The sequence below is a fragment of the Puma concolor genome, chromosome B2, assembly GCF_028749965.1.
Source record: "Puma concolor isolate L17-30 chromosome B2, mPumCon1.1.hap2, whole genome shotgun sequence".
In the NCBI taxonomy this organism is placed as follows: Eukaryota; Metazoa; Chordata; class Mammalia; order Carnivora; family Felidae; genus Puma; species Puma concolor.
Window position 1 is genome coordinate 123,217,700 of NC_141671.1, and position 26,342 is coordinate 123,244,041.

The 26,342-nt window shown below is 43.6% G+C and overlaps 1 protein-coding gene and 2 long non-coding RNA genes across 3 annotated transcripts; 2 read left to right on the forward strand and 1 right to left on the reverse strand.

Moving 5' to 3' along the window:
* Window positions 1-1,351: 1,351 nt before the first annotated feature.
* Window positions 1,352-6,014, reverse strand: LOC147581224 (uncharacterized). Its single transcript, XR_015250874.1, has 3 exons — window positions 5,685-6,014; window positions 4,081-4,581; window positions 1,352-1,611 (listed from the first exon to the last, which is right to left on the reverse strand). It is a non-coding gene; the product is annotated as an uncharacterized LOC147581224 (long non-coding RNA).
* Window positions 6,015-12,840: 6,826 nt separating this feature from the next.
* LOC147581225 (uncharacterized) lies at window positions 12,841-19,222 on the forward strand. Its single transcript, XR_015251558.1, has 3 exons — window positions 12,841-12,904; window positions 14,129-14,769; window positions 18,936-19,222. It is a non-coding gene; the product is annotated as an uncharacterized LOC147581225 (long non-coding RNA).
* A 1,303-nt stretch (window positions 19,223-20,525) lies between these two features.
* Window positions 20,526-25,726, forward strand: LOC147581226 (uncharacterized). Its single transcript, XM_086707921.1, has 4 exons — window positions 20,526-20,651; window positions 21,653-21,891; window positions 24,009-24,194; window positions 25,480-25,726. Exons 1-3 carry the CDS (start codon window positions 20,526-20,528, stop codon window positions 24,175-24,177), a joined length of 534 nt encoding a protein of 177 aa, XP_086564047.1. The 3' UTR covers window positions 24,178-24,194; window positions 25,480-25,726.
* The last annotated feature ends 616 nt before the right edge of the window (window positions 25,727-26,342 follow it).

Genomic DNA, 26,342 nt, shown 5'->3' on the forward strand with positions numbered 1-26,342 from the left:
GTGACCACAATTCATGACTGCCTATTGACAAATTAAAACAGAAATTGTGATGACCTGACCTCATTCTAATGCAAATCTGTAACAAGCAGAGGAGCAAGGAAACTCTTTCCAGTGTCATGCCCCCTTTCCTATGCCCCTTATTAGATTTACATAACTTTGCAATCTTTCACGGAGGTCAGCACTCAGCATGCTCTGGCTTTTAACTGGCATCATTAATTAATGTGATGTTAATCCAGGAGAAACAGCTATCACACAGGGCAAGTGGTAGGAACCAACCTTGTTGTCTCATGGATGAAGGTGACATTTTTGATGGCAGGGTTTATTCGTCCCTGCGCACTTCACCCCCTCAGCAGGTCTGACGAGGCCAGTAGCTCATTTCGACAAAGCTGTCTTCAACCTCTAATCTCGGCCACTCTCCTGCTGCCACAGTGCTCTGATGGGTGGGCTCTCAAAGTGGACATTGGAAATCTTCAGATGTCAAGAAGCTTCGTGTCCTATTCCCCGGCAAGAGACGACCATCTTCATTGGAAGCCACATTCCTGGTGCTATCAGGGAATTCCGTCTGAGTGCTTTCATATTTGTGGAGCTAAAACCGCAAACACATTTGTCTTTTCATAATTGTAGTTTACACGTTAGAGCAAAGTGGGGTAGAACTCCATCATCTGTACCGTGAGCCAGTTTGGGGGTCTACTAGCCCTCCCAGCTTGTAGTTCAATTATCGGTAAGTGATCTTACAATTTATTTGTCATGGTGCCTGGCATGTTTAGAAGAACATGTGTTATGTAAATTACACATCTGGCTTCTCCCAAATCCTTTTTCCACCTGTCTTCTTCTTCTTCTTATTTTTACCAGAAGTAAAGCATTTCTGTGTGTGTGTGTGTGTGTGTGTGTGTGTGTGTGTGTGTCTGCGTGAAGGTAAATGGGTAGACAGAGTTCTGATTCAGAAGATAGGAGATGGACTTCTTCCCCACCCACACTATACTACACGTTTCCGGGGGCTGGTGGGGGGGGGGCGGGCATTTGTCCACACCTCACTTAATCTCTGCCTCAATTTCCTCATCAGTAAGAAACGGATACCTTTTTCCAAAAAAGGCTTTTATGGGAATAAAATGAGCTGATACATGTAAATAACATCAAGGCTATACGTTTTATCACAGCTTTAATGTATTGATCATTATGAGCACAGATGGAACCCCCAGATGTTAACTTCGCAGCTTTGGGGAAATTATTTTAAAAACTACCTGTTACTCCAAAAATTATTGTTGTTTAATAATAAAATTATTTAAAAATTATTTTCTAACTCCCCTGTGGGGGGAGGGCAGGTTTTATGCAAATGTGCGGGCCATCATTTGACAAAAGCTCGGTCAACAGCAGCTATCATGGTTTGCTTGGGACGTGGGAAGTGTGCCAAAGTTCTGAACAAGGCAAAGCCCCAGAAACCCAACTTCGGGAGACCTCACCCTGTGCTGGAAGCCTGGGATCAGGGCAGTGGTGTGGCAGCCTTCTGTCCCCAGGGGCTCTGCTTCCTGCTTCAGGCTCTATGGCTGGTGGCTCCGCCCTTTCCTGGCTCGGGTGTGGACACGCTGGCCTCGGTCCCTCTCTGGGCCGGCACTGGGGTGGAACAGGAGAACAGCTTCTTTGACAACCCCTCCCTCAGAAATGAATTTCAAAGCCTAACCGCAGATTTCATTCATCTCAACAAAGGATTACTTCTATTCAGTTTTATTGACTGCTTAGGAATTACGAACAGTACAGTCGTATTCGCATTCAAGGGAGATCTGAGCAATAGCCATTTTGCTGGTTGGAGTTCAATGCCTGAAATGTTTTCCCTTCTCCCAGGTGCTGCACCTCAGGACTGTTGTCTGTGGTCAGGGCACTCAACACGAGAGACTTGTGCACAGTATACAAACTTAAACAATTTTTTTTTTTTTTCAGGGGCGCCTGGGTGGCTCAGTCGGTTGAGCTTCCGACTTGGGCCCAGGTCACATCTCACTGTCCGTGAGTTCAAGCCCCGCGTCAGGCTCTGGGCTGAGAGCTCGGAGCCTAGAGCCTGCTTTGGATTCTGGGTCTCCCTCTCTCCGCCCCTCCCTAGCTCACACTCACTCTCTCTCTCTGTCAAAAATAAACTTGAAAACAAATTTTTTTTCTTTAATGTGTATTTATTTATTTTTCAGACAGAGAGAGAGCAAGTGGGGGAGGGGCAAAGAGAGGGGGAGAGAGAGAACCCAAAGCAGGCTCTGTGCTGTCAGCTCAGAGCCTGGCTCTGGGCTTGATCCCACAGACCGGATCGTGAGATCATGACTTGAGCCGAAATCAAGTCGGACACTCAACTAACTGAGCCACCCAGGTGCCCTACCAACATTTTTTTTTTTTTTAAAGCTAGAATGTTTCCTTTCTCCAATCTGCGGACATTTATTGGCTAATGCTTAAACTGCACGTGACAAGAACTTTTAAATTATAATTCAGTAGGAAATCAATCATCAGAAGTGTATGAAAGTGTGCCTAATACTGTAAGTCAGACAAGGGCTAGATGACACGAAAAATAATTGTGTTGTTTGGTATGTTTGAGCAAACATTTATTGAATGCCTACTCAATAACAGGTGCTATGCTTGGCATTGAGGAGACAAAGATGAGCAAGACATAGTTCCTATCTTCAAAAAGCCCATAAAGGGGTTGGGGGTGACGTAGGTGGGGCAGAGCAAACCAACATTTTCTTTCTTTTTTTTTTTTTTTAAATTTTTTAGGTGGTGGTTGGAAGAGGCTGAGAGTAGCTCCCTGCACATGGGCCCATCCCTGGAAGATCCAGGGATATTTTTTGCGATAAAGCCCATCAGGCCACCAAGTGTAAAGGAATGTCAGAAAGGCCCACACCTAGGAAGGCTGCGTTGTCCTTAGCAGCTGATAAACATGATGACTTCTGCTTCCAAGCATTGTTCGTGTTCAGTGCTTGCTACTAAACTTTCTTTTCCAAATTTTAACTCCACGTTTTTATAAGCACTGAGCTAGATTATTTTAACACAGTGCTTTCCAACTTTAAAATTTTTCGTGTTAAAAATAATGAGAGCCCACACTAGGATGAAGCGACAAAGCTGTTCTCAAGGGCAATTCCATCCTTCATTTGCCTTTTCCCCAAGGCTTTAAGTGCAAGAGGTGAGGAGAAAAGCCACGTCTTGGGTGCCAACCGTTTGAGACAGAGCCACGACTGATCGGAAACCTTTGTTTTAACTTTTATTCCCCAATCCTCTCATGTGTGCATTTTACTCAACAATTGCTTACTACGTACCCACCGTGGGCACACAGGGCGCTGGATGTGGGCTGCAGTGGGAAGCAAGATAAATGGAATTTCTGTTCTCAAGGAGCGAAATAACTGGCGGTGATGGTGGTTGGGGAGTGAGGTGGACTTGGAGAAATAAATAGAAATTACTGGAAAGCATGTCAAATGTGACGATGGGAACACTATATTTGGTAGCACACAACAAAAGCACGGTCCTAGATTGGGCGGCAGAAAAGGCTTCCCTACAGGAATTGACATTTCAGCAGAGAGCTAGAGGATGTGTAGGAGTGAGCCAAACAAACAGAAGGAAGAAGAGTGTTCCAGGCAGAGGGACAGCTTGAGTGAGAGTTCCAAAGGCAAGTGGGAACGTGGCACTTGCAAGAATCCAAAGGAACTCCCTGTGGGGGAGGGGAGCACTTAGACGTGAAGGGTTAAGAGCCCGAAGGAAACTGCGGCGGGTCAGGGAGGGCTTTGGCAGCCACGGGAAGCAGCTCTTCGCCTCCTCTGACCAAGGGAGGCTTTAAAATCCCTTCCGTGCTTTACATTTGAGAACAGTGACTCTCAGAGAAGTTAAACTGCTTCCCTAGAATCAAACGGCTTTAGGTCGGCCAGGCCACTGTGTCTTCTAAGAAGACCAGAATCAGGCCTTGACACAGGATTTCATTCTTTGGGGGATGAGCTGAGGAAACACCAGGAAGAGAGTGGACAAGGGCGAAAGAGGAGAGGCAGCTAATGAAAGGTGAGGTCGCGAGCAGGTATCAACTGGGTAACTGGGCTGTCACCCCAGGAGAAACTCAACACTTACCTTGGAGTTCCTGCACCTGAGGGAGAAGGGAGCTGCAGACCCCAGTTCCTGATGGTTTTGGGTTGAAGACCACCACAGAGGTGGGGGGGAGATATTCATTCTCAGGTGCTTCGGTCTGTCACGGGGAGATACTCAGAGAACTCCCTCCGGCAAAGCAACGCAGTGTAGAGATTCAGGCATTTGGAAGGCTGGTCTGTGTGCACTGTGGTTCCGAGGCTGAGGGCATGGGGACCCCAATGCCGCTGCGCAGTTCCAGGGCCCCGGACATCGGCGTCCCAATCCTGAGTCCTTATGTCATGCCACACTTGCATTCGCCTGAATGCCACCTGGCTGTCTGGTGAAAGATGTGCAGCTACGGAATACTCTGGCACTCTGTGCTGAGGCCTCAGCAACTCTCAGGCTCAAGGCCTATGTGTCCTGCATCCCAGGACAGACTTCTCGGTATTCCCCTCTTTACTCTGGTATCTCGGGGCTGAAGGAGAACAGGCCGTGGCGAAGGACCTGTTAATTGGAAAGTGTCGAGTTTAACTAAGGAAATGAAAGAAACTCAACAGAATGAGAATTTAATGATAAATAGGGTATGGAATGACATCAAGCACTAGGCTTAAAAAAAAGTTGGACCAATTAGGGTAAAGTCATTTGGTTTGGGATTTGGGGGGCAAGCTGACTCAGAGCAGTTTTCCAGAAATGAATGAGTCATAAGTTTTGGGGAATCTGATATTTAGTGGCTTAGTTTGGGGGCTAAAAATGTTCATCGTAGTTTATCTTAATAATTTGTCTTATAAGAGGCCATGGGACAGAAGAGGGAACAGGTTCTGGCCCAGCTTTTCCTTCCCAGCTTTCTGCCCTCATCACACATTTATCGTGGTAGGCACTGTGGATTTAAATGTCATCATTACGGTTCAGGTGCTCAAAGAGCTCATAGACTAGAAGAGGACAGAGAAGGGCATGCTGCCTAACAAGTTATGGGACCTTGGGACAGTCCATCTGCCTTTCTGGGTCTCTTTCATTAAGAAGGGCCTGGATGGATGAGATCAGTGGTTCTCAACCCTGGCCCTCTAGTAGAAGCACTCGGAGAGCTTTAAAAGAATGCCAGTGCCCCGGATGGCTCCGTACCCAGAGATTCATTCTGTCTACCTGCTCTGGGGTAGGGTCCCAGCACAGGTATTTCTCAAAAAGCTACCGAGGTGATTCTGCTGTGTCGTTGAGGTTAAGAATCACTAGATGATAACTTTCAAGTTTTTGGTAACTGAGGAACTCTGGCTTTCCCTGAACAGTTTGCTCTCTGTTTATCTCAGCAGAAGGTAGAAGCTAGTAGCTGGAAATCGGGTTCCTTATTTGGGACTGGTATAACCATAGCATGAGAACCCTGGAGCTCTGGGTTAGGTGACCACATGTCGCCTGGACTCTGAGTGGAGAGTTTACCTCAATAGGATGCATAGAAAACTCATTCCAGAAATAACAGGTGCCCGATTTTTTTTTTTGTTCCTCAGAAGACACATTCTTAATGCCACCAACTAATTATCATACCAAGAAAACAAAAACTGTGAGGAAGAGCAGAGGCGGGTTCGCAGTGCCACCGAATTGTACAAATAATGACTCACTCTTGTTCGAGGCTGAGGCATCTTTGTGGCATTTCTCTGAGAAGTGCTCGGTGGTTGCTTCGCAAAGGAAAGAGGGCAATGTACTTTGCTGTGGGCCTGAAGCGAAAGGGAAATCTTCTCCAGTCTCCTGCATCCTCTGGTTGGATTCAAACCACGCCTCCCAGTGAACTTTCCATGGTCGGAATCGAGAACAGTTGGCTTCCCTATCCCTGTTCTGGCTTGTTCTCTATACTAACAACCTCTCCTATTATGTAGAAGGCAATTAAAGGATGAGCTGAGAAGCTGGCATCTTTCCTTTAAAGTAAAAGCCAGAAGCTTATGTTTTACTGGTGACAGTCTCCTGAAAAAACAAATTTCTTATTAGTAATGGCATAGGAGCCATTGGAACAATCTCAGCTCATGGTTAGCTTGGAGCCTGCCTCGTGCTCTTCCCAAGTCCTCTCTGACATACGGCAGACAAAGCCTCTCCCTAAGAGCACCAACACCACATAAGTACCTCACCTTGTCTTTTTTTAAAATTTATATTCAAGTTATTTAAACGAAGAAGAAGAAGAAGAAGAAGAAGAAGAAGAAGAAGAAGAAGAGGAAGAAGAGGAAGAAGAAGAGGAAGAAGAAGAGGAAGAAGAAGAGGAAGAAGAAGAAGAAGAAGAAGAAGAAGAAGAAGAGGAAGAAGAAGAGGAAGAAGAAGAAGAAGAAGAAGAAGAAGAAGAAGAAGAAGAAGAAGAAGAAGAGGAAGAAGAAGAAGAAGAAGAAGAAGAAGAAGAAGAAGAAGAAGAAGAAGAAGAAAGAAAACATTTCATTTCTCAACCTCTGCCTCTTTGCCATCACCAATCTGTTCTCGGTATCTATGAGCTTGTTTTTGTTTTTGAGATTCTACATACCAGAGAGATTATATGGCATTTGTCTTTCTCTGTTTGACCTATTTCATTTAGGATGAACCTAGAATTCTCTGCAGGAACTGATTCTTTTTTTTTTTTTTTTTTTTTAATTTTTTTTTTCAACGTTTTTATTTATTTTTTTTGGGACAGAGAGAGACAGAGCATGAACGGGGGAGGGGCAGAGAGAGAGAGGGAGACACAGAATCGGAAACAGGCTCCAGGCTCTGAGCCATCAGCCCAGAGCCCGACGCGGGGCTCGAACTCCCGGACCGCGAGATCGTGACCTGGCTGAAGCTGGACGCTTAACCGACTGCGCCACCCAGGCGCCCCAGCAGGAACTGATTCTTTAGGGCAAGTTGAGGAAATGACTTGGAGGCATGTATAAATTGCCTGTACTTTTCCTTGCCGGCTGCCAAGCCAGTATTGTTCCATCTAGTGGAATGTGTACAAAAAGCCACAGGAACCGCATCTATCTATCTATTGATAAATTTCTTGTTTCATTTTTTGCAGAATGTTCAGTGGCCGCTTGGAATCATGGGATTGGATAAATCGATTGATTCCAAAGGTGCCCTCAATTTCAAAGACAGAGGCCTGTATCTTCCTGATGAACACTTGGGTGGGTTCAAACTTACAGTGACGTATGTAACCCCTCAAAGCTAGTTTCATAATATACAGTAGGGGCAGGTAACAAGGGCATCAAAAATGGGAATAGAATTTTCTAATTTGTACAGTCTTCCACTTAAATTATTATTTTATCTGAAAAGCAACGCATGTTCTTGTAGAAAATACAGAAAAAGCAGGAATAAGATTTTAGAAATCACTATATTCGTACCCCCAATAATGAACATTATAGCTTGTTACATTTTCTTCTAGTCTTTTTTTCTTCATGTGGCTTTTTGGTAACATACATTTACGTATCCGTGAATGCTTATATGGCAACATATGTATATGTGTAACAATATAATATTTAGTAGGCAAGTAAACCTTTCTGGGATTTCAATGTCTTTATCCTCATGCTGGGGATAACCACAGCACTTACTCAACTGCGAGTATTAAACAAGTTAATACAAAGAACAGTTAGAACATGCTTGTTACGTATCAGCATTCTTTGAAGGCTAGGTATTATTTTACTACTATAATGTAATTGTGCATCCTGCTTTTTCTCATGTAGCTTATAATGTGCACTTTCCCACATTTGTATATATTTATCACAAAATGTCCTTTGCAATGGCTACATAATATCCTACTGACATCGAATTATTTTTAATTGAACAATATGATACTTCTCCATATTTCTTTCTATAAAGCTGGGTGGAAGATTTTTTTTTTTTTCAGGCTAGATAGCCTAGCCAAAATACCATAAACTAACACTCAAATCTTTCTGAATGGGTTGCCAAATAGAATCCCTAGTTAAAATTGAAATTCAGGTAAATAAAACGAGCCATTTTTTAGCACGTATGTCCCCAAATTGCACGGAATGTACTTATGCTGGAATATTATTTGTAGTTTCTCTGAAATTCAAATTTAACTGGGCTGTCTGTATTTCTCTTTGTTAAGTCTGGCCACCCTAGGCAGCGGATCTGTTTATCCTGCCTAATTGATGGTCCTTTTTCAAACAAGAAAGTAGTTTTCATTCTTATGGGCAATCCACCATTTGGTAACAGCTCAGCAGAAAACCAATGGGAAGAAAAGAAAAAAAAAGGAAAGAAAAAAGAAAGACACGTGGTATCTACAGACTCAAAAAGATCAAAGTAATCACAGTGTGCCTAACCAAAATTATTAAATGTGTAAAAAAAGGAAAGTATTTATGAGTAGCTATTAATTTTCTGTTTTGAAAGTACTGCAGGGAAATCCACTCTGGTTTTGCAGATGATCATTAATACTGCTTGTGATTTACAGGGTTGTTTTAGGCTGTTGGCTTCTCAGATAGAAGATGGTCATGGGGCAGCTCACACCTGCTCATACTTTTGGGAAACTCAGCTGAAGATTTAGCCAAAGGCCAAACCATCTGTTGCCAGTTTCTTGAAGAATAGAAACTCTCTCCCTAGACCCCATCTGCAGGGACCTTTCTCAGCCATTTGTAGACCAGTGGGGTTCTGAGAGAGGTTTCCCAAAGGCTTTACACAAGAAAGAAGGCATCATGGGGCGCCTGGGTGGCTCAGTCAGTAAAGGGTCCCACTTATGCTTAGGTCATGATCTCACAGTCTGTGGGTTCAAGCCCTGCATCGGGTTCTGTGCTGAGAGCTCAGAGCCCGGAGCCTGCTTCGGATTCTGTGTCTCCCTCTTTTTCTGCCCCAACCCCTGCTTATGCTCTGTCTCTCTCTTGCTCTCTCAAAAATAAATAAACTTAAAAAAAAAAAAAAGAATGAAGACATCACAAGACCTCTGAGGTCTGGAAGAATCAAAGGGTCCTCTATGAGCCATTTGCTGCTTACTCAGCATTTGCATATTAGAGGGGCTTCTTAGAGCTGCAAATGATTGGAAAGGGGGGCTCAGAGCCTTGGCTTGAAGCTGCCCTTTCAGAGCAAAGTACAATGTCTTTCCTTAGACGGGATGTTTCTTTGGGACGGCTGAAGGAACAGGTGAGAAGAGGGGTGGCGGTGGCAGCTTGTGGGTGCCCCCCCCACGCTCCATGTCGTGGCTGCTGGCATCATTAGCAGTTGGCACGGGGTTTGAAGGATGAAAAAAAAAAAGGAAAGGCTAGTGCTCTTAAATACGATTTAGAAGATTGAAACAGTACCGGGGAGAAAGATTTCTAACCAGATCGCGCAAAGCACATGCCGTCACCGTAATTTCTCTCATTTTGTTTTCATCCAGAGACATCCATCTGCAAGTCTGACCATGTCTCATCCGAAGACCCCTCCCTGGCATCCCACTGCCGGAGAGATCAAAGCTGGGCATGAGTGTGGGTGTGATACAGGTGGCCCCCGCCAGCTGGTGACCTCCGGCAGGGTCTCCTCCCATCGTACCTGACACCTGCTTGCCTCACGTCCAACCCACCAGTAATACTGACTGAGTTTTGTAGGACAAAATACTATTTCATGCCTCCGTTTGGATTACTGTTTTCTTTGCCCAAAGAAATCGCGGTGCCACCCATCTCTCCACCTGCCCTTGTCCTAAGGGCTGCCTGGTGACCTCCTACTTGTCCTTTAACCAGCCCAGATGTCAGTTTCCGCAACACCTTCTCTTTACAACTCCTGACACCCTAGGGTTAAAAGCTCTCTCCTTTATGCATCCTTCTCACACTTTGTTGTATCAGAGTTTTTGTTCATTTTGTTTATGCATGTTCCTTCCGCTCATAAGCTTGTTGAGGGCAAGGACCATCTTTTTATTCGTCTCTCTTTCCCCAGTGACTAGGCAAAGCCCAATACATCATAGCAATCAGTATTTGTGGGATGAATGAATCCTATTCTAGATTTTAGGTTTAGCACTTATTTAATATTCAGTAAATGTGAATTTATTCTATTAAAGTAAATTATTTAAGGCACTCATGAATGGATAAGGAAAATGTGTGTATATATGTGCACACACACACACACACACACAATGGAAAAGTACCCAACTATGCAATCTTGGCATTTGCAACAATATAGATGGACCTAGAAGGTATATTGCTAAGTGAAATAAGTCAGGCAAAACAAGACAAAGACCATATGATTTCACTCCTATGTGGAATTCAAGGACAAATTTGACAAAACGAAGAAAAAAAATGACAGAAAAGCAAAACAGGCTCTTAAATACCGAGAACAAACAGGTGGTTGCCAGAGGGGAGGTAGGTGTGGGAATGGATGAGATAGATGAAAGATATTAAGAGTACACTTATCTGGGGGCACCTGGGTGGCTCAGTTGGTTAGGCATCCGACTTTGGCTCTGGTCATGATCTCATGGTTCGTGGGTTCGAGCCCCGTGTCAGGCTCTATGCTGACAGCTCAGAGCGCCTGCTTGGGATTCTGTGTCTCCCTCTCTCTCTGCCCCTCCCCTGCCCACGCTCTGTCTCTTTCTCTCTCAAAAATAAACATTAAAAAAATTTTTTTTAAAAGTACACTTATTTTGATATAAATAAATAAATAAATAAATAAATAAATGTAAATCATTTGACAAATTTTAAAAACCTGTCCTCTCAGCTGTGCCATAGGGCAAACTTTGTAAATAGTGATGCTCTTTCTAGGTCCAGAGTTTGAGATCCAAAACATAGCTGTGCACATTTTAGCTCCTGGCTAGGCCTTTGACCCTGTGATTTATGGATGATTGTATCTTTTGAATTTCCAATATAGCCTACTGCAAACTTCTCCGACAGCTCAGTCAGGTAAAGAAAGCAAACACGTGAAGTCTGATTTAAACCTTCTTGGTCTGTTAGGGCTGCTGGTTAGATTAGAAGAGAGGTTACAGGACAGGGGGTGTTAGTAGGGTACAAGTTTTTCGCAGACAATGGTAAGACCACACAGTCAGTGGTGAAACAGAACCAAGAAAATCCTAGGTCAGAGAAATCCTAGGTCAGAGAAATCACAGTGCTCACATTATGGAGACTAACTGCCCTCATACTCTCTATCAACACAAGACTTTGTGTACCTGCTAATTCTCTGATTCAAGTCTCAGTTTGGTGTGAGGTGTTAGTCATTTTCTGGCCTTCTTGAACTCACACATAAATAAATCCTTCCTTGGAAACGGAAAAGTGGATTGCTCGTCAGTACCCCTCCAAGACTTCACTGAACCGAGAGTGATTCATTCTGGGTGGCAGCAAAATCTCTTTGACTAATATCTCATTGAAGTCATGCAAATGACTAATGGAAAGTTCTCCGGAGAAAGTTCTCTGGAGAAAGTCAGTTGGTTGCTTGTAACTTTCTTGAGTCTGTGTGAGGAATCCTCGAGACCTGCTCTCGAGTGGCCCTGTTTTTCATTTTGATGAGAACTTGTTAATTCAAAAAACTGCTTAAAAATGGCCTAAAAAGTTTATGTTGGCTCTAAAAGTTTGTGTTTGCTCTTCTCTCAATTTTAAGCAGGAGGGCTTATGGTTTTAAGCAGATTTTATAGCTCGAGTGTATCCTAAAATTAAACAATAGCATCTAAATCTGTGCCTATGTTATTAGAGCTGGATGGAGTAGATGGAATTTGCAATACTTACAACTTGGCTCCTGGATTGAGAACAGGGATTCTTAGCTGTTATTGGTATTTTCTTACTCCCTTCCCCAATTATGCATTATCCCAGTTCTTTTTTTTAAATTTTTTAAGGTTTATTTATTATTTTTGAGAGAGAGAGAGAGAGGGCGGGAGGGAGGGAGAGCACTAGTGGGGGAGGGGCAGAGAAAGAGGGGGACATAGAATCTGAAGCAGGCTCCAGACTCCAAGCTGTCAGCACAAAGCCCGATGCAGGGCTCAAACCAACGAACCATGAGATCATGACCTGAGCCAAAGTTGGATGCTCAACCGACTGAGCCACCCACGTGCCCCAAATTATGCCCAGTTCTGTGCCTTGCGTTATTAACGTCCTCACTGGCACCCTTTGGAAATAGCACTTATTATGATGAGCCTCGTATTTCCTTAAATGACTAACAACATACATTTTCTTCTTTCTCTAAGGACCCTATATAAGCCCACCAAAAAACAAAACAAAACAAAACAAAACAGAACAAAACAAAACAAAACAAAATAATGGTTCCAGGTCATCTAAAAGCAGCCCATCTGTGTATACATGCGTATGTGCACACACATGCACACACACGCACACATTTAAATCTATGAGTTTATATAGACACCTCTGTTTCTGATCTAACACCACAAAATTCATTCTATCTGGTCTTCCCCTTTCTTAATTTGTAATTCCTTTTTCTGACAGAGATAAACCTTGCTTTCACTGTCCATAATAGACTTTCTGTTCAGTCCTAACACATGCATAAAATATTTTCAGAATTGCTAACTCATACCCATGAAAGACAGTTTCCTTGAGTATAATATTTTGTGTACATTTTTTGCTTATATAGACAAAATGCTATTTCCCAAAGTTACTCAGGATAATTCTGTTCTTTTCCACCCCCTTCAGTGTGGTTTAATTATTCATTAGCAACACAGAAAGTTTCGTTCATTACTGCTTGTATTCCATTTTGCACCCCCAACCCCCCATCACCAAGCTTAAAGTGTTAAATATAGAGGGGTTTCAGTTACCATGGTTTCGCTTTTCGTGGTTTCAGACCATGGTCAACCATGGCTAGGAAGCCATGACCCTCCGTCTGCCATATTGGCAGAAGCAATAGTAGCCTAATGCTACATCACAGTGCCTGTGTCATTCACCCCGCTTTGTCTCCTCAAGCAGACATTTTACCATCTCACATCATCACAGGAAGAAGGGTGAGTACAGTATGATAAGATATTTTGAGAAAGAGAGACAGAGACCACATTCGCATAAGTTTTATTATAGTATATTATTATTACTGTCCTATTTTATTAGTTGTTAATCTCTTACTGTGCTTAATTTATAAATTACACTCTATTCATAGGTATGTATGTATAGGAAAAACATAGTATATATACTACTAATATATAGTATTAGTATTACCTGTGGTTACAGTCATCCACTGGGGTCTTGGAACATATATTCCATGCATAAGGAGGGGCTATTGGAGTAGGATTGATACTATACTCAGGGTGAACTTGACTGATGGGCAAACTCTAGATTTATTGAAGAAGGTGATTGACTTGTATATACTTTTCCTCTCTATTCATAATTTACCTGGATTCTGGAGAGAAGCTGCACTGTGACAACCTGAAACCCACAGCCACATCATAGTTGCTTTTTAATCTTTTCTCTTTACCATTTCCCCCACCCTATTCTTGGTCTCATTTTTACACGAGTTTCTAATTAAGAGAAAAACTGGTTCAAGGACTCCTCCCTAATACTTCCAATTTGGAAGGAAATCAGAATGAAGTCAAAAGGCTAAATAAAAGGTAGGAAGTGGGTGGGTGGAAAAACAGCAGCCGGGGGCAAAAATACTTTATAAAATAGATAATACAGATTTCAATAGAATTAAGGGTCAGTGATATTCCTATGAATTTAGCGCTAATACAGTAAAAAAGGGGCACGTCCTTCTAGTCTCTGACCTGGTTCGTTTGCTGCCTGATCAGTGCCAGGAAACACCTAAAGTCAAAATGCCATGAAGATTACCAGGCTTTTAGGGGCGCCTGGGTGGCTCAGCCGGTTGAGCCTCCGACTTCGGCTCAGGTCACGATCTCACGGTTTGTGAGTTCGAACCCCGTGTCGGGCTCTGTGCTGAAAGCCCAGCGCCTGGAACTTGCTTCAGATTCTGTGTCTCCCTCTCTCTCTGCCCCTTCCCTACTCACACTCTACATCTCAACAATAAATAAATGTTTAAAAAAAAAATTAAAGAAGAAAATGGGAACCAGGAAAAAAAAAAAAAAAAAGATTACCAGGCTTTTGTCTAAGTGAATCTCTGGGGTTGGCAGGGCCTTATCCCTTATAAAGTTTAGTTACATATCCTATTTCTTCTCATTCCTTAGTGCATATGTATCTATTTATTTATGTATTAATGTATTTATTTAATCATCTATCCACAGACACAGGCCTGAGTCCTTGTTCTGGGTGAAGGACTTTGCAGGAGATGTGTGACCGCTCCAGGGGCCGAGTGTCCTTCTGCCCAGTTCCACAATCTGTTTTGTGACCACCCTCAACAGTCAATGCATCAACACCACAAAATTTGGGAGCTACGCCAATAGAAGCCATGCAATCATGCTGAGAACTAACCTTACAAAGAACAAGACTCAGTCGCCCGAGAAAGGGAGTGGTTTTGAACATCTCATGCCAGACCCTCTCCCCCTATTCAGACTTCAGAGAGAGAACTACCTACCTACAGGCCTTGCCTTAGTGCTTTTCCCTGAAGCAGTTCAAACAGCCCAGCCTGGACATGTATTTGAATCAGCGTAAACAGAGTTCTCCAATTAATGGGGCAAAACAGCCTTGTGTCAGTCCTGGGAAACGATGGGCTGGAACAGCAAGGCTGATTCATCAGGCAGGTCACAACAAGGCCAATGCAAATTCTAAAATGTTTGTTTCACTCGAACTATGCTATGCACTGGCATAGTAAACACAACCTCAAAACGGTTACGTCAAATGCTGCAAACAACAATATAAACTTCAAAGTTGTCAGAGGTGGAAGTAAAAGAAAGATCAGCATAAACGTCAGAGCCAAGGATTTTAGGTAACGTTGAAAAGTAGGATTGAGTTTCAAACTTTAAAACGCAGGTATTGAAAATGTCAGTTTGTTGGTAACATGTTTCACTGAAAGAAAGATGCCTGACATACTGAATGTTGTATGTGCTTTATGTATTTATGAGCTGGGTTATGGTCTTTGTGGGAAGATAAGGCAGTTTGCATGGATGACACCTCTCTCTCTCTCTCTCTCTCTCTCTCTCTCCTTTCTTCTTCATTATAACGCACTGGGCAAAATAACTTTATTTTGTTTTACCTGGGATTCTGATTAAAGTTAACACAACTAATTGTGCAGGAACTGGACAGGGAATCCTTTTTATCAAAAAATAATACCGAACGTTCTTTGTTTTCGTTGGCGGTCTTACTTCTCTCTATCTGTTTGACAATTAAAGCTAGGATTTGGAACAAAATTCCCAGGAGAAATGTTATTTGTTATTTCTCTGGGGCTTGCATTAAAAAAAATGTTATTACAGTCCTTTATTTCAGGATTTTATTGTGGGGAATCCATATCTATCCAGTGCTTCTAAGGATTAGGAGGAAATGTGTTTCCAAATGTCCTGATCTTATCTGTGCATCATCTGATTTATGCAAGGGCCCCACATTTATACATCAGGTTGGCTCTTCATTGGAGAATAGCTCGCATAAGGTTGTTGGTATTTCCTGCCCCTGTTAGGCCAAAATTACTGTAATAACAGCCTTTCTGGCTGGATTCAGGTACTTTGCTTCAAGCCCAGACCAGAATCAGGAAATGAAGAGGCATGTGTGAAAAGGAAAACTACTGGCGTGGAGGTTTGGGGGTGGGAAAGGGGAATTTCTCAATTTTTTCATGGCATCAAAATGGTCAGCATGGGTAAGTCATTAGGAGAGAAAGAAAGAACCGCTTTTAGTGGAAATTACCGCCGGTCAGATGCTCCACTGTAACTTCCGATACTGTGTAAATGGCCTGGGTAGAGCTGAGAGGCAGGAACCTTCCTCAGGCTAGGAGTTAGAACACCTAGTTTCTTTGAACGTATGTTGAGGGCTCATACAACTTGGCAAAGGTCTTCTCCAGGAAAAAGAATACAAATTAGAAATAAAAAATTAAGTATGATGGTGAATATCCATTTATAATGAGCAAAGAAATGCTAAGGATTACAAATGTTTAAAAGGCTGGCCAATGTCATTTATCTTACAAAGTCTGTAAAGGCAGCACAATATTTTTATTAGCCTGGCACACTTCTGTAATACTTTTCCCCAATTTTTTGGCTGCATACCCTTCAAAAGATAACAATTTTGGAATATTTTCTATAGAGGATGGGATGGTAAGTGAGTCTTAATATGCAAAAACTTGTTTCTCTTCCACTATTCAGACCCACCTACTTTCAGTGCCAGGTGCTATCGACAACCTGTAACCCTAAAATCTTTGTGTGGAAGCCAGCAGAGTTGGGATGGGGTGGGTGTGTGTGTGTGTGTGTGTGTGTGTGTGTGTGCGCGCAGAGGGTTGGAGAGTGCATGCCCAAGCCAGTCCTACACTGGGAAGGCTTGCAATAGCTATTATACACATGAACCATTTCGGATCCCATACATGGATCTTATAAAACATTAACTATAGATATTCCCAACTCAACTTTTCCTTAGCTGGATCCTAAAAATGATCAAGGCCACCCAACATGAAGAGAAATGCAATGGAGGGGAAATTGGAGTAGAAAGAGATAGCAGTATTTACCAATTGTGCTTTAATCACCACTTGTGATTAAAATGTCTCACTCTTACAAGTTTTATAGCCACTATAACTGTGCGAACAAATTGGTGGGCCTCTTTCCCATCCGGGATATTGGAAGAAGCCCATGCAAGAGGAGAGTCCTGACATTTATCTTCATTAGCTTTGCAGTAAATCTCCCTGTGGTCCTATGTGAATGTGAGCAAACGATTTAACTCTGTGACCTCAGTGTCTACATTTGTCTATTTCACTGGATCCCGGTGAGGACCAAATAAGATAAGTGCATATAATAGCTTCAAAAGAACAGACTCACCATTTTTGTAGGTCACTCAGTACGAGCTTCATGCTTGGGGAATATAGTTTACTGTCAAATGGATGAGTGGTTTGAACATTTCAGTATCTGGAACAGTAACTCCTATTCCGAAGGTGCACTTTAACTCTTTCCAAGTAATTATCCACTCTCAGCACCCCGGAAACAGCAGTGGAAACTAAAAGTTTGGTGGAGCTGGTAAAGAGAGGATCTGAAGATTTTGAAATTTGTTTCCAGTCTTATTAGGTAGCCTGTCGATTGGTTGGTGCTGGTCTTTTAGATGCATCTTGGGTGTATGGTGTTGTGTGTGTGTGTGTGTGTGTGTGTGTGTGTGTGTGTGTGTGTGTGCAGGAAAGCTTCCAGAGTCTGAGGGGTTTCCCTCAGAGAGAGAGAGAGAGAGAGAGAATTTCATTCTAGCAGGACTGAGTGAATTCAAAATGGGGCCTTACTGCTGGCGGATAAGGTAGGGAGGAAGGCGAATGATGAAAAGTTGGCTCACGCACACGCGCGCACACACGCACACACACACACTTTTATTTTCCTGTTTGGTCCACACAATGAAGTTGATCCTATCTCTTACCCTTACCCTTTCTCTGAACCCATCTACTTGGTGCTTTATAAATAAATCACTGTCCGTCATCAGCCATACACCTTGTATCTTTGGCCACTTTTCAGGATATGTACTTCACCTTCCGGACCTAGCTGAAACTTTGCTTTCCCCTCAAGGCACTGATTCTTGTGCATCCCTCTCGCATGGGGCAGTTTCTTTCATGGGCCCCGGGGCCTGAAAATGCAGTAGCATCTTCTTGATCCTTGTTGCGAGTTCCAGATCATTTCTCCCTAATCTCAAGACTTTGTTCTTCTTTCCTCCAACCCTTCTCCTTTGTTGTCAGCCTCCTACTTTGTCTATCCGACTACAGTGTAGGCTGCATCTGAGTAGATGGTGTCCCTTATCCCCAGTACCTGAGGTGTGCCAGGCACCTAACAGGCTTTCAGTCAGTATTTGTTGAAGGACAGAAGAGAACCAAAGAATAAAAGAAAGCGAGGAAGCATCTCCCTGTGATGTACCTCCACTCAAATTTGCAGCCTTCTTGGATCAGACACGTTAATTATCCTAACACAGATCATGCCCGCTCTCATCTCCGTGTCTGTGTTTCTGTGTTCTGCATAATATAATACGTCAGACCCTGTCCCTCAGTTTTCTTGTAATTTTCTCTTTTAAGGCAGCTCGTATCTGATGCCCTTGATGGAGCTTGTACCGGCTGTTGAAGTCAAGCCAACTTTTCCTTTCAGCTCTTATTACACTCGGAGCTAAGTACTTCTATACAGTACTTGCCATAGGTTTTGAAAATAACCGTACTTTGAATGCGAGAGGAGAGGTGGTTTTGTTTCTTTGATGAACGCAAATCTCCCTTTAGGGCAGACCCCATTCCTTATTCTTCTTTTATAGCCCTCCCCGTGCCTAACCTTGTGCCGGATACACGGCTTAGTAAAGACACATTCGTCATACGGCAATTGAAAGCAAAATGTTGAATTTATTTTTTACTTTTAATTTTCAGGTAGACTATGTATGTAAACATGTACACACATGAAAGGAATTGGCATAAAAAGACATAAAAAAAAAAAAGAATACTGGAAGTATCTTCACTGTTGTAGAAAAGTTGCAGAAGCTCAGTGAATTCTGACCCAGTCTGTGTAACATTTGGGGATAAAGGGCTTCCTATATGTGATGCATGTGATGCAGTCCTGGTCCTGAGGACCAGAGGCCCTGCCCTCCCTTGAGCATGTTCTCATAGTTATGGCAGCCTGCAGTGACCTACTTCACAGCAGGCTGGGCCACGGTCAAGCTCTGGCCATCTTAGGGCAGCGCAAGGAGGGAGAGTCACTTTCTGTTTCATAAGCTGAAAGACATTAAAATGAAATTCCAGTATTTGAGGGTTGGGCACATAGGAATTAGGAGGATGGAGACTGAAGAGCAATTATAGTTCTGGTTAAAGGACTGAAGAAAGAATCCAGAGTATCTGGGCCATCCCATCCTACAAGGACTGTGATTTCTCTGAAATGACTGGTCATAAGTAACACCCATGAGACCCTCCAGTTATGAAGAATTGGCCATTGATAATGTTCCCTTTCGCTTGACTTTTAGGCCAGAGAGAAGGGGAAAACTGAGAGTTCAATTCTGCTGTCCTCCAGAAGTTTTTTGGCGAAGGATTATCTATCAAAACTGTTCTAGCCTCTTATTTCCTACATAATCCCAAGCAAATGTTGTGAGAAGAAAGGAATAGTGCCATTGCCGAGTTGACATGGGAGAATGCAGAATTTCACTCCCAAATCTATTTACCCATTACACACCTGTATTCTGTGCGACGTACTCTTTTATTCTTGTGAAAAACATTTCACATTCACACGTTCCAATGAAACTGAAATAAGCCACGTTCAAATGCCAGGTATGTAACAAAGCCGTTATGAGCAGGGATTGTCTCTAAAACTCTCTTTAGAATATACATTTTTAACATTTTAAAGGAGACCTGCAGAAAGCTGGCATACCGGTTGGAAGGAAATTTGTACGATAGATTTTCTCGAATCAGTTTTTTTTTTCCTCACCACTGCTTTTAGCCTTGTCTACAATATTCTCAAAGGCAATGGTCTCTGAGCTCCTGCCAACATCCTTGCATTAATCTGCTGTAACAAAGTACCACAAACTGGGCGGCTTCAACAAGAGAGATTGGTTGTCTCACAGTTCTGGAGGCCGGAAGTCGGAGATCAAGGTGTTGGTAGAGTTGGATCCTCTGAGGGCCTTGAGGGACAATCTGTCCCATCCTTTTCTCGAGCTTCTAGTGCTTTGCTGATACATCACCTGATCTCTTTTTCACTTGACATTTTCCCAAAGTTTGTATCTGCCTTTATGTCCAAATTTCCCCATTTTATAAAGCCACAAATCATATTGGATTAGCGCCCACTCGAAGGACCTCATCTTAACTTGTTTAAATCTACAAAGACCCTGTTTCCAAATGAGGCACATTCTGAGGTACTGGGGATTAGGACTTCAATACATCTTTTATTTGGGGGGGGGGCAAACTTCAGCCCTTAAAAATCTTTGTTTATTCCTAACTAATAATTGCATTGAAAGGCAGGCAATGACTCTCACAGCTGTGGGTCGTGGTGTGTGTAATCCTTGAGATGCCTAGGTATTTTAGTAAGATTGATGATGTCGGTTTTCTAAAAAGAAAAAGGTTGAGACGACTACAAATGTGGCCCCCAAGTTCAAATGGCTGCTGCAGGAGCGAGTATTGTTGGAGTAGAAGCTGAAGTGCACCTGGGATTCTTTGGCCAATACATGTGAGAGCAAACGTCCCTTTATGCACCGTGTGGGTTTCCTCCCATTCTATTACCCAGTAGGGGTGAAAAGCAAAGGAAGAGCAAAATTAAGGGAGGAAAAAGAATTCTAAGAAATCTTTGCTTGATATACTTGACATCTTGAGAGCTTTTCAAACTTTTACCACCAGGTGATTGTTGATCATAAATATGCAGAGCATTTACCAGTAACAACACGCACAGCATACAAAGGACTCTTTGTTTGGCTTCTTTGGAATCTGCCCTTGATTAGTTGCTCATCACTTATCCCTGCCTCCGGCATAGTGGATGATCAGCCTCCCTCCAGATGACTCAACTAATAACAAGCAGCATGCTGGGCACTGTCGGGTGACTCACAGATGGAGCTGAAGACCAATCCAGAATGCTGTTCCTCACGTGCATACCGGATAACCCAGCACTGGCGATTCAGGTGCCAGGCAGACCCCGGAGGTTCACTGGAAAATTCTGCCCACTTTGTGGTGTGCTTGGAAACTCCTGGAATAAAATGGTAAGGGGAAAAAAAAATCACCGTAAATCCACTCCCCAAGGGTAACTTATTTAGAGTGAAAGAGCGAGTAACTCTTAGCACCATTTGTGGTAGATATAAAGACACTCAGAAATAGAGGGACTGAAGTCTCTTGGTGATGGCTGGGTAAACAGAGCAACATCCCTTTATGCTTGGGTATCTTTCTCTCTTTTTTAAATCACTGGGATGCGGTGAGCAGCCCTTTTATCTTGTTTTTCTTTATTTAATTAATAAATTAAGAGCGGCCAGATCTTACAATCTACATATTTTAAAACTAGCCTATTACTATTCTAAAATCGTCTCTGTTTGTGTCCTAGGTATGACTACACATTTCATTGGAGGGGTCAATAAAGATGTACATAAGATAGGGCATTCCTACTCCATAAGCTATCTTTTTTCCTTTCCTTTCCTTTCCTTTCCTTTCCTTTCCTTTCCTTTCCTTTCCTTTCCTTTCCTTTCCTTTCCCCTTCCCCTCCCCTCCCCTCCCCTCTCCTCCCCTCCCCTCCCCTCCCCTCTCCTCTCTTCTCTCTCTTCTCTTCTCTTCTCTTCTCTTCTCTTCTCTTCTCTTCTCTTCTTTTCTTTTCTCTTTTTCAGTTCTAAAGCAGGGGAGTTGATCATACAGTGTCTAGAGTCAGACTGCCTGGTTTATTAGAATTTTAGCTTTAGCCCGACTTTGGGCGAGTTATTTCATCTTTCTGTGCCTTATCTCTCTGTCTCTGTCTCTCTCTCTCCAAACCTACTGCCTTCAGACCAGGTGTGTACCAAAGGAGGCGGTCTTCCTCCAGTCCTGCCGGGGACCCTTGGGTGGCTTTCACAGACCCCATTCTACCCCTTCCCTCTCCATTATGAAAAGCAGCCTTCTCTGTTTATGGAACACAACTTGCCCCCTGTCTAGGTCTCTACTTCACAGATAACTGCTTCCATTATGAACACTTTCTTCACCACCGCTCTTTGTTTTCTCACCTCTCCGATCTCTTCTGCAGCTGAGCCCTACACTCCCTCTGCAGTCCCTGGTCCGAATTGAGAACCTTCCCGTGCCAGGTGAAACATTGCGTCAAATCGCATACTTCACAAGTCGGCGATCCACAAATACTTTTATTAGCTTCCTTGTGTGCAAGCCGCCAGAAGCTGTATGTCATTTTTCCTCCGTGAAACCAACATTCAACTCAACCGTAAGAACGACGACAGCAACAATAATAATCATTTCCATGAAGTTAACCTGGTTAGTGTGTAGGTACAGGTTTTTCAAACGCAAATCATGAAATAGATCCAAGGATAAAGATAAGGATCCAAACATTAACAACACCAGATATTGCTATGCCTTCCTGTCATACAGCCCAGGATGCTGACGGGGAGTGCTGGATGGGGGGTAGGTGGGGAGTTGGAGCAGAGAGAGGAACTTACAGCTGTGATGGGAGGGCCTCGTAGGTATCCCTCAGTTCAAGATGCTGGCTTTCTTACTGTTTCCTTTAGAGACTTAAGCTGGGCTCTAAGGCCTCAGAATCTGATGTAAATGTTAATGTACATGTAATGTAAGTGTAAATGTTAATAACAAGGTCCCGACTAAAAGAATACTATTTATTTTCGGGAGACCATTGTCAGATGTAACTGATGCTATAGTCATTGTCCTTATGCTGAAAACACCCAACAGGGTCCCTCTACTCATGTCCCACCTCTGGGGTCTGAGGACCATCTACTAATTCAGAGGCACCTGGTGTGTGTCTTCAAAATGCAGATTCAAATTCAACAGGTAATTTTGATGGACCCTAGAGTCTGAGAGCTACCGCCTTCCGGGCTTCGGGCCTCAGGAGGGTCCATTTCGCATATGGCTGCACTACACAGTGAAGCTTCAGTTGCTCAAGAAAATGCCGGAACGATGAGACGTTAGACACGTATCGCAAGCATTCGTTTTAACCTTCAGATCTCCTACCGTTTCTTAAAATCAATGTTGATAGTCATGGTGACAAATCAAATCAACTTCAGAAGGACTTCCCTGTAAATATAAAATATAGTTAACTCCTCACTCAATCCTTTGGGCTCCATTCAGTCTTTTCCTGGAAAAAGATGAGGACATCATTTGGGATCATAGCCCTGTTGGCCAGAGGGGAGCTTCCGAAAGCGGAGTCATCCTACGTTAAGGGAAGGCCTTAGTCACTTCACTAGAAGTGTTCCAATTCCTGCTGTGTAATTGAGCTCTGTGAACAATGGAAGGAGGACACCAGATTAAAGAATATTGTCTTCTTGATGCAGAAGACTTCACTTATCTCTTTAAAGAATTTACTCACGCAGGGCTGAGGGATGGCCTGCTTCTTCCCTGTGAATCAGTGGAGGGTTTCACTGGAAACAGAGACCCAGATACCCCTGCGCCCCTAGGCATGTGGCTGGGGAAGGAGGGCAGCCTGGCTCCTGGGACCACCTTGGGTCAGGGGTCCCCTCTGCTTTCCTGTCATCACGTCATTAGGAAAGAGATCCCAAGAGGTCCCTTGGAACTATGAACCGGTGTTTTACAGCATACAGTCTGCACAAATAAAACCCTTTCTCTCTTTCTGTCTTCCCAAATAGCATTTTGAAGACTTGGACATCTAGGAATTTATTTGAAGGGCTTAGGATAGAGGTCAGGTTAGCTAATTAGGAGACTAATTTTTTTTTTTTTTTTTCTGTTTTCCACCTCTTCAATTTGCATGTCGGGCTATAGCTCGGTGGTTTTCATCCCTTGCAGTGTATTAGAGTCGTCCATGGAGCTTTGAGAAATTCCAACACCCTGGTCCCATTACTGGAGAGAGCCTGATTCAGTTGGTCTTGGGTAGGCCTTTAGCATCACTTTCAAAGCCCAGCGTCACGGGTTTCAAAGCTTCCAGCTGATTCTCAGTGTAGCCAAAGTTGAGAGTCACTGCTAGTTTTATGACATGACATTTACAAAAAGCCAGTGGTATTAAAATCAACTACCACCAATGACAACAAAACTTCCGATTCGACAGATCCTAACATTTCAGTGGTTGAGGGAGGAGGCATTGTTCTTGGTTTGAGATTTTTCTGGGAATTTGACCACATTTCACATTTAAATGCCCGGGCCAGAATCCCAGGACTCAACACTCTAAAAAGACAGACAGAAGATTTTCCATCACGCAGTGGTGAAGCAGTAACAGCAATACCCAAATTCATATTTGTGTCCGGTTTGAAGGCAGAATGCAGCAAGATACTCAGAGCATACAATTGCTGGTGAAAGCTTGTTTTTTTTCAATCTGTCCGTAAAATTTCTAACCTCAAAGCTTTAGAGAATTTAGTCTCTGGAAAGTCCAACGAGTGTAACAAAATCGGCTGTGATGTTTTTGCGGTTAGGTTGCACTTGATCGATTGTGGGGACTTTCGTCTGGAGCCAGTCTGTGCCACAGAGCCAGGTGAAGCATTCGTGTGTAGCCACAGATGCTTATCTCTCCTCGTAACATCTATGAGAGCAACAGCAGACAAGGATGAGGCGGTTTGGCTTCTGAGGACGGGGACCGCCTGAGACAATAATTCCATCGGGTGCAGTTTGATTTCGGGGGTGCGGGGGTTGGACACCTGTCCAGACGGCTGAGAGGGGGCAGTGATATGTCTCTTCTGTCTAATGTGGCATCAGCCAGTTGGATGGGATGAGTTTTATAAGTTGAATTCCTGCCTTCTGATGGTGGTGAAAGATAAATAAAAAAATTAGGAGAGCCACATAGCGAATACCTCGGAGAGACTGAGGAACACACATATGTAAACCTTCTTCTGAAAGGCAAGGGGGCAAGAACAAAAGTCAGTATTTTAAATTAAAGTGCATTCATTGAGATGGCGTCCGTAGCTAGTCTCTGCCCCTGTGTTGGATGGGAGGTACTTATATTTGCAGCTACAACCACTCACAACTCCATCCTTACCTTGAAAGCTGGAAGGGTGGGGGGTGGGGAGGGGGTGCAGGGATCCACTATAGTCGTTGCTGACATTCATTCAATGCCAAAGTCATAGAGGGAAGTAATTCGATTTAATGGGAATGGAGTTTTAGAATGAAAATGCGTGGGATTTGATTACCTTAATTGAATTAAACTTATACTTCAGATTATCTCATTTAAATTGCCTGTGTTTCCATGTATGTTTTGAATCTTTGGTTTTTACTACATAGGCAACATTTTCTTCGCAGGAAATGCGAAGATCCGTTTGCCTCTCCTTCAAGGCCCTGCTCAGATCCTCCCTGGGAGCCAGGGTCAAGTGACCCAGGCTATTGCAAAAGCGGTCTCTTCCTTCTGCCCCAGGGGGAGTTGGGTCATAGAATGTGAGCGCCAGAGGGGCTTGAAAAGCTCACAGCACCGTCCTGGGGCTCCCTCTACCCACAGCGTGTGAAGGCTCGGCTTTCTGAGCCTCTGGTTGTCTGGGTAGCCGTGGGACCCAGGCTGACTTTCGTAGTCTCTCAAGGGCACCCAACACCCCTAAGGGCAAAAACCATGGGGGCTTTGACAACACATCGGGTGAGGGCAAAACGTCCATTTCCAGAACGAAAATCAGTCTTGCACAGTCATACAACGTACTTGACCCCAGTTACGAGAAACAGATTAATGAAGCCAACCAGGTAGACCTCATGATTAGCTAGACAGGCTGAATGCCTCCTGACCTACATCTGAGCGCCCCTTTGCTTTTCTCTCCGTGGAAAGTAGGATTCCCGGCAGAGCAGCCTGTGCTGGAAAGGAAATCGAGAGAGGAAGGGAGGGAGCGGTGCTGGTTGCGGCCCCATGAGAGGGTGAAGTAGGCAGTAGTCATTCTATAATCTCTCACTCCCTTGCTCTCCCCGAAGCAGGAATATCTGATGTCATGAAGCAATGCGTCCGTGATCCACTAAGATGAACACATTTCCGTTGCAGGAGGGAATCAGGCTTTCTCGTTTCTCTGAACACCCGGTCCCAGGGAAGTCTGAAATTGCTGTCCTCAAGCCCTCTCCTCGCCTCTTATTCCTTTGAGGTTTACAGAAAATCTGTGCTACAGTTAATAATAGATAGATCTATTGTTACCTTTCAGTAAGAAGAGCAATATTATTTGGAAATATGTTTTTGTATCAGTTTAAAAACACAGGCGCAGGCGTCACCATTGATGCTTTGTAGTATAATCGTCTGCCCCTCCATTCTTTTCTTTTCCCAGTAACTTGTGTACATATATGAGCTATTAAAGAATGGTTACTTATTCACTCTCAGTAGAACAGGCAAGGCAGCAACACAGTCAGTGACCAACTCAATAGGCATTTATTGGGCAATCACTTCCTTTAAGGCACTGAGCCCAGGTACTATGGTTAATACAAAAATGCATAAGGCCTTGACCGCTCCTCCCAGGGGCTTCTGGTCCAGTAAAGGAGAGTAAGCCGCAGATACAAACAACCCATGCGGAATAGAAAGTGGCAAATGCGAAATACAAGGAACGTGCTGCGGGACTTCTGAGCACAGTCAGACCACGTCTGAGGGTGTTCTGCGGAGCGGATGCTTTCTGCCCTGGGCTCCAGCGGAGCTGAGGGTTTGGGCAAGTAATGGTGGGCGGGTAGAGATGGGCTACCCCAGGCAGTGGGAGTCGTGCGAGCAAGCAGATGGCCCTGGAAAGTGCTGATCGGTGTCTGGACCCGTAAACTACTGTTTGGTTGTGATGTCGATAGAGCGCACCTCTGATGGTGGTGAG